Below are 8388 nucleotides of genomic sequence, written 5' to 3'. Positions count from 1 at the left end.
TTTATTTTTTAAAATTAGGCGTTTATGGCTCTCTCCACCAAAAAGGTTCCTGACCCCTGGTGTAGTAGTATCCCCCTGAAATATCTAAATAGGGGTTCTTTCACGTTTAATATCACCACTTCGAGTTCATTGCAGTTCAGTGTCTGAATATGGTGTGGTGTGGTAGTGAAAGGGTGTCAAGCTGTAATATGAAGTCAGAGGCAGGCAAGCTCTCCCATGGGACCCCCTCCTAGTGGAAAGGGACAGAACAGGGTACTGGGGCAGCTCTGTTTGGTGATTGTGTCACAGCTTGTTTAAACTCTCACAAGTTTACTATTCAAGGTCTAGGCCGAAGCTCTGCTGTGAGGACATGACCAGTTATTGTTACTCTTCACCTGAAAACACTGATAACACCTAACCACCTGAAGATTCAGAGATTTGATATGCTGCAATGGCCTGCATGGAAGGAATGAGGCAATCCTCTCTCGGACAGCACACTCCCAGTCATTGGGCAATGGGCCCCAATTATAAGTTAGAAGTAAGAGTTGATCCATAGACTGTTGCGTTAGTCCTACTGACTGTAGAAGTGAAAGCTTAACAGAAGGCTAGTCTGTGGGTTTAATACCGTGACTGTCACCATGCGACCTTTAGAGGGGCCGCTCTACAGTTACAGTAGAGAAGGTCATAGGGTAAAATAATTGCCCTCTCGGTATATATAGAAGGTCAGTCTTGCCTCCGCTTCTGAAAGGTCAAGGGCGAACGAAGTTGAGAACCCATGTGGGCAACCCAGGGAAATGCATGCAGCTACCAATGCTACAGACAGCCCTGGCAAGACAATAATAGCAATACAGTCTGTGTGGATGAGTTCACTGGGGGCACAAGGCTTTCCTGACATGTAATCACCACACGCACCACAGTCTACTGCAGGCGTTCCCAGCACTTTCCAACTTGGGGCCCAATTGGAATTGTCACAAATGTTCAGGGCCCACCTATGGCCAACGAAGAATACAACTCAAATAAATAATCAACAACAACAAATACTATTTAGATTTTTAGACAATGATTTCAAGGCCTACCCCGCGGCCCACAGTTTGCAAATCACTGATTTCAAACACAAATTTGTAGTGCAATGAAATCACAGTTGTGTTTGTTTATTCAATTAAATAAAGTGATAACTGAGCAATGATGGAAAAGAGGCGTCACATTACATGTACTGTATGTTCAATCCACCACAGTACATAATTAGTACACTTTCAATTACAATCTAATTAGATACATTGATAAAAATCAAAGTGGAGGGAGCCCTCTCAAAGTAAAAAGCATGGCGTTTGAGTTTGGGTTGTGCAGATCAGTTCATGATAAATACAATGAATACAAGAAAAGAAAACTACATTGACAGCAAGTAATGAGGCACAAATACCATATTACAAAACTCAAAGATAAACATCATTCAGGCTATTACAACTGAGGGGTCAATCCAATCCCTTCAGAAACAAAAAAACAAAACAAAACTGTAAACCGACGTAATTTGAATGTTAACAATCAATAAAGTAGAATGGCTTCCGGCCAGCAAACAGCGCCTGAGCGTAGTGTGCATTTGAATAAAAAGTTCCATTACATTACATTTAGCAGACACTTTTATCAAAGTGACTTTGAAAATGAGATGGAAAACTGTATCGAGATAGAAGAGCCTTCACCAAGCTTCTTGAAAATTGAAATGGATGACCCTGGTCGAACAGGGATTCAGAATGAATCGAGTTCAATGGAAAAGTCACGGCCATTTAGGGGACCAGAATTGATCCTACTTTGAATTGGTAACATGTTAGTATGCTTTATCTTGGTTACCGTATGAAAATCTTTGATTCCACCTTTCTAATGATAGCTTTCTTATAGCAAGAATGGAAATTACCAATTAGTAATGTCATGTGGCAAGGAAGAATGTCTAAAATAACGCTTTTTCATAAAAACAGCAAAGTGTTTCCCAGTCGGTAAAGAGTATGGATGGAGGCTTAATATGCACCTTACATGAGGCTGCCAATCAGTTGAGGAGATGGGAATGAGATGCTTAGCATATGACACTCTCCACACAGCTGTAGATCCACTCCAGTTTCTCATTCACAGGCATTACATGTTGACAAATCTGAAACAGAAAAGACAATCAGAAGCTGATGTAACTCGCAGTCCAGAAGAGCTGTGGACGGGTGATATTAATGATGTCATGTGATGTTTATTGGTTTGGTCTGTGGTCTTGCAGTTGACAGATGCCGACAGTGTTTCCCGCAGAACATTCATTAGTCACCCATTAAGGTGGGTGGGGAGTTAGCCGCTGTCGTGATCGACCCATGTGATTGTCATGTTGTGTAGTTTTATATGAAGTATGACATCAAAAACACCAAAAGCAATAGCTGACAAGACTTTCTGTATCAAGAGGGTAGGTGTTTGTTCTCAAGGTGGCCACATTGGGAAAACACCGGACGACCTCCTCTACGGCCAAAGCTAGAGTCAGACATTTCCAATACAACTAAAACTGCCAGGTGACACTTCATTTTAATGCGGCTGTAATTACAGTGTACTTACTCATTAGGTACAGTGGATTAACTGGTGCAATAACATCCAAGTACAGCTGTAGTACATGTACTTACACCATATATTTTATGTATCTACATACCATAATAACAATAATGACCAGAATGACCAAAGCGATGAATTCTTCCAGGGAGGCAAAGGCACCATTCGTATGTAGATACACAAAAATACACATCGTAAATACGATGTAATAACATGTACTACAGTTGTATTTACATCTTATTAAACAGTTATTACACTGTATCTATTGAGTAAGTACACTGAAATTGCAGCTCAGTTCAAATAAAGTGTTTCCAACCTCCATTTCACATCAACATTTTTGGATGAGTAGATTGATTGTCTTTCACGTGTGGGACTGGGAGTGAGGTTGTTTGTGGTCCTCACGGTTATTGTTCGATGGCAGGGACAATGGTGATGGCTCCTCTTCACAAAATACAGTACGGTAGGTCCAGTTCGAGTTCACAGAATGCAACAAGTGTCTATGTTGAGTTGGACATTCCCCCGCATTGTGTAGCCGGCCGCTAATTGATATTTGTGTTGATCACAGGCCAAACTACTTCTAACTCAGTGCTTCTGATGAACAGACTTGAGTATTTTCCTTTTTTTTATTTATTATTATTTTTATTTTTTTTACATTCAACTAATTCCTTGAGTGTGTGTGTGTGTGTGTGTGTGTGTGACTGTGTGTCTATGAATGCTTTGAATGACTTACTATTTTGGTCCTGGCAGGCACCTCCACCGCAAACACATTCATGCCCCTGCTGCTGACACAGTTCTTGCTCTGCTCATTGTTCACTTGCACCACCACTTTCTGATTGGTCTGCGAGAAAAAAAAAAAACCCAATAACAACCTGTAGCAACAAGCCATGCTCATCAGATTTGAATTCATAGAGCACCATAGCTTTGGCATAGCTATGTTGCATTATGGGTAAACAAGTTAGCAGCAGTAGACTATCGGATGGTCATTCCTGCGTGAACAGAAAGGCATTCTCAGAAGTGTGACTAGTGTTGCCATGTGGAACAGAACAGCAACAGCATGATAAGTAAGGCTGAACTAATTTAGTAGCTCTGCAAGCTGTTAGAAACTTAGAGTGAGTTGGTTTCAAATAAAAGCAAAAAGCCTTCTGTTTCACATTCCATTTTACTGTAAAGCAAAGAACTACCACAAATCTGGGCTTCACACTTTGAAAGTTGCCATATGTTAATAATGTAACACAAGTAATCATCATTAGCATAGGCACTACATATTATGTACAATGTACATACATAAAACAGAAAAGCGGTTTTCATTGACAGTAGCACAGCCAAAAGATTTTGTACAGGTTTTTACTTACGATAATGATTTAAATTTGTATTTTGACTTCTGACCAAAAGTCAACTATTATACAGTAACTACTACCCATACTCCTACCAACAACTAAATATGTACATAAACACAGCTCAGACAGCTCATGGCTCAGCTGTCTTTATGTGAACCTAATGTGAATTCCAGTCTGTGCCAACTCTTTAACACAATACAGTGCATAATAGTGGCGTCAACAATGATCGATTCGGCGATGCAATGCAATGCGGGGCATGGACAATCCAGAATCGATCCGGCAATTTCCAGAATCGATCCGGCAATTTTTTTAAGTTCCATGTATATTTCCGCAGCAAATGAATGTTAAATTAAATAAAAGCACTTCAAAACATTGCAAGACTGATACAGACTGACACAGACTGATACAGAAAACAGCCAATAAATTGCTGCTCAGTATCTGACTACTTGTATTGCCTCATCATGACTGATTAAACATTTGCTTTGCTTTCAGTAGAAATGTAATGCATTGCAATGCATTGCAGAATTCAATCGGATCGGATCGGATTGCATAGTATCGAATCGCTACCTCCCGAATCGTGATCAAATCGGATCGTGAGGGCAGTGCCGATCCACACCACTAGTGCATAATGAAAATGATCATGGTATGATAATATGATCATACTAATATTCAATTTGAAGAAGTAACACAGCAGGGGTTGAGTAAAGTATTTTTTCTCGCCCTATCTCCCACAGTGCAGTCAGAGGCTGGCTAAGTACAGTATGTGGTGGTGGTGGTGAGGTCAGCTGAGGTACCTTGTTGGCGATGAGGGAGGAGATCCTGCTCTCCCCTCTGCACGTGTACACGGTGACGCCTTCGTGACCCTTGATGGGCCGCCCCTCCCCTCGGCTGACGATGGAGCGCTGCAATGCCGTGTTGAGCATTTTGGCTCCGGACTCCAGATTCACCGGCTGCAGAATGGGCTTCACGTCCTCGCAGTACACGTCAGTGATGAACGGACAGGCCTGGTGGGGGATATAGGGAGGGAGGGAGGGCTATTCAATTGAAGAATTTAATGAGGGCCACATTTCCAGACCAAGAACTTAAATTGGGCCGCACATAACCGGCATATGGTAATAACACTTTTCAAATCAGTACAAACAAACACCTTTTGCACCACCAACAGGCTCTTTGTTCTTCGTGACATTTATCAACAGTGAAAGTTTAATGTACAAGACAAGCAAGAGATTCACAAGAAAAGCATGTGTTGTACTGCAGTATCAAAACTGTAATGTACGTTGATACAACTGGGGAGGAAACTGCAGCCACGCCTGGCCTGCATGTGGGTCTGATGTGTTGTTTTAATGTCCAAGTATGTTGCAGTGGCAGAGCTCATTGTTAACATTAACAATACACTCACAGAACACATTTCGGCTGCAAAATACTGGACACATAGAGATATCACACCAAACTCGTAGAGATATCGCACGATAGTAAGAGCTCATGATCATGAAGAGATCATGGAAGGATCATGGCTCAGAGCATAGCTACTAATAAGTCATCAAAAGAACTCATGAAATCAGGTGGTTTGGAATTCCTGATACTACAATGGATCACATCCACAAGTACATTTGAAGGAGCAAGTTTTAATGAGAGTGAACTATGCGTCTAATCGTTTAGATGACAAGGAAAAAAGTTGCTTTGGATGTGGTTTGAAAGAATTGTCTTAATGTCATGTAATGTAATATGAAAGTGAATAATCTTGTGCCTTGGCTGTGCAACACAAACACTAGTGGATGAGGTTTCTGTAGTCTACTTTTTTGAAGTGGGTATACTGTCTATTCGAGTATTTTTTGAGGTGGGTATACTGTATATATTTGTGCTATTCAAAACAATGGATCAATCAATTTTAAGTGGGTATACTGAAGCCCCTAAAATTTAGAAGTGGGTATACTCCGTATACCTGCGTTCTACGTAGACTACACCACTGTGTAAATTCAGTTGGTTTCCTCACTTCCACCTAGGCTGTACACAAACATTAGTGGATGTGGTGTCTGTAACATTGGGTTCCTCACCCCCACCATCTCCAGGGCCCTGTTGTAGCCCATGGCCTCTAGGGTGATCCACAGGTCCCGGGTGTCTCCCTCACGGTCGTTGGCCTCCATCAGGTTCAGCTCCATGAAGCCCTGCCTGGTCAGCATGTTCTTCTTTGTCTCAAAGTTCTCTGTGAGTGGGTGAGGGAAATAAAACAAACAAACAAAAGTGTGGCTAAATTCATAGCATAAACAGATATAGCATTTCATTTATGAAACTCCTCTGTTTTCTGCCTGAAACCGATAAAAATGTATACATGCTTCCCTTCAAAATGGAACTTGTTTAATGTCACTGCGAGAAAGGCTGAAAGTGTAAAAACAAGAAAGCATAGCCAAACAAACTTTCTGTAGCTGTGATTTGGAGATTCACAACAGATTCCCACACCCATGCATTCCCTTATTTTCATGACAGAGCAGCAAAGTGAGAGTGTCCATTCCATGTACACTGTGTGCAGAAATTTAGGAAAACAAGGTTTTTGACCATAGGATACAGGGTGCTGGGCTCCTTCGCTCATACCCTCTCTTATTTTACAAATGTGCATAGCTTGGGGTGCTTAAATCCAATATGTTTCCATGTTCATACAGGTTGGTGTTGGAAAATAGGCATAGAATGGACGATATACAGTAAGAAAACAAATTCTGCTCAACCTGTAGTATAGTACAGTAGTTTTTCATATTTTTGAAAAGTAAGTTACTCTGTGGCAGTCTCATGCCATCTAGTGTTCAGTATATGTAGTGGCCAAAATACAATTTAGTTCCACCACCCATCAATCAGCTGCATCCCAACTCTCCAGCCAAGTACCGAATCGCTATTAAATCACCTGCCCCTAGTACACAGACTTAATATGTGGAATCACATTGAGAGTATTATATATACTGTCAATGGTAACACCACATTACAGCTAATGTAATTATTATTCCTTATATCTAATACCTTCTCTTCTGTCTGGGATTAATTTAGTTTCTCTAACATTCGACTAAATTCAGGTTGCTCTTCCCTCCCGAATGTAAAAAAAAAAAAGAGTCATACATGTGCAGAGGTGTCAAAAGTAAAAGTAGAAGTATATTGGTGTAAGTACAACATAAGAACATTATACACCAGTTATTACACTGTACCTACTGAGGTAGATAGACTGTGTTGTCACCAAAAAAAAAAAAAACATATATTTTTTAAAAAGGCCATGCATTTCATCCAATCAGCTCAGAATCAGCTGATCGTAACAAAGGAGTACGGAGTACATATGCTATATTGTTCGGGAACAGTTTCAGTTTCTAATCCAATCCTTGTCTCTATCAGCTGGCCCAACACCAACCTTTGCAGACAGTCCAGGCGTCCTCATCGCACTTCTCTCCGCTGGTTCTTTCCTCAAACAGGTTATACTCCTCCAGGCTCAGTAGACCGTTGCCATCCAGGTCAATCACATCAAATATGTCTGACAGCGCAGACCTGTGGAACATCAGAGCAACAATGACCGCATGTCTGTTTTGAGGACTTGGACAAATGGGTGGATAAGGGCAATTAGTATTCAAGAAAATTGTCACTTTAGTGGCTGTATCAAAACATGTACATAAAGTTGTATCAGTGTGGTACCTTAACAGAACCCAGGCTTCAAAAAACAGTACTAACAGTACAGTTACTATATCATAGTGAGTGCCACACACTAGTTACATACTTTTGGAGTGCTGTCTTGCTGCTTGCTCTCTAGGACGTTTACCTGAAATCCTAACTGAGCTTCTTAATTGAAGTGTTTGTGTGTGTGCACACGCGTCATATGAGAATTAAGTACAGTATATCACCTGCACTTTACAGCTGAGATGTAGTATTATTAAATTATTATTATTATTACAATACACTTAGCTGACACTTTTTTAATCCAAAGCAATTCACAGTTACTTAGGTACAGGGCACTGGTTACGGGCCATGGATCAATGTGGGGTTAGGTGCCATGCTCAAGGGCACTTCAGCAATGGATGAAGATGCTGGTAAGGGTGGGATTTGAACCTTTGAACTCTGATCTAAAGACCAGCTCTCTTAACTATTGTGCCATGGCTGCCCCACAGTTTAGTACCTGAACTCTCCGGTGAGTTCCAGTTCTCCTGTGTCCTGGTTCCTGAAGACCAGCTCTGCAGCCTCTGTGCCCTCTGACCTCCTGCTGGGCACCAGCCGGCAGCCGGTGCTGAAGGGCAGCAGGTAGTAGGTGCCCTCCGCCAGCTGGCCCTTCCACACAAACTTCTGCTGAGAGAGAGAGAGAGAAAGAAGGCAGAGAAGACAGTACCATTAGCAACCACAAGAGGGCAGTACAGGAAATGACTATTGGCAGGATGACTTGATTGGAAGTTTGTACCGGTAAATCCATCACACTTCTGTGTACTGAAAAGTAAAAAAATGCAATAATAAAAAAAAAAGCTTTAAGTTTGCCTTTTGTTTTTTT

General features: G+C 41.3%; 2 protein-coding genes across 5 annotated transcripts in view; both read right to left on the bottom strand.

Moving 5' to 3' along the window:
* alg6 (ALG6 alpha-1,3-glucosyltransferase) overlaps nt 1-8388 on the bottom strand; it is a 406699-nt gene that overhangs the window by 352999 nt on the left and 45312 nt on the right. The window lies entirely within an intron of this gene.
* The window catches only part of efcab7 (EF-hand calcium binding domain 7), a 37726-nt gene that overhangs the window by 19356 nt on the left and 9982 nt on the right, over nt 1-8388 (bottom strand). For 2 of the 4 annotated variants that reach the window (XM_063201801.1, XM_063201800.1), the window contains 6 exons: nt 8026-8192; nt 7270-7403; nt 5939-6087; nt 4679-4888; nt 3278-3385; nt 1110-2119 (listed from right to left, as the gene is read on the bottom strand). In XM_063201801.1, coding sequence (XP_063057871.1) covers nt 2045-2119; nt 3278-3385; nt 4679-4888; nt 5939-6087; nt 7270-7403; nt 8026-8192 — 843 coding nt within the window. In that variant the 3' untranslated portion in view covers nt 1110-2044. Of the gene's footprint in view, nt 1-1109; nt 2120-3277; nt 3386-4678; nt 4889-5938; nt 6088-7269; nt 7404-8025; nt 8193-8388 lie in introns of those variants that run through there. The other 2 variants (XM_063201802.1, XM_063201803.1) reach the window with 2 other exon arrangements.

This window comes from Engraulis encrasicolus, chromosome 6 (assembly GCF_034702125.1).
Source record: "Engraulis encrasicolus isolate BLACKSEA-1 chromosome 6, IST_EnEncr_1.0, whole genome shotgun sequence".
NCBI classification, from domain to species: Eukaryota; Metazoa; Chordata; class Actinopteri; order Clupeiformes; family Engraulidae; genus Engraulis; species Engraulis encrasicolus.
The sequence above is the reverse complement of the archived record's forward strand: the minus strand, read 5'-3'. Positions and strand labels throughout refer to the sequence as shown.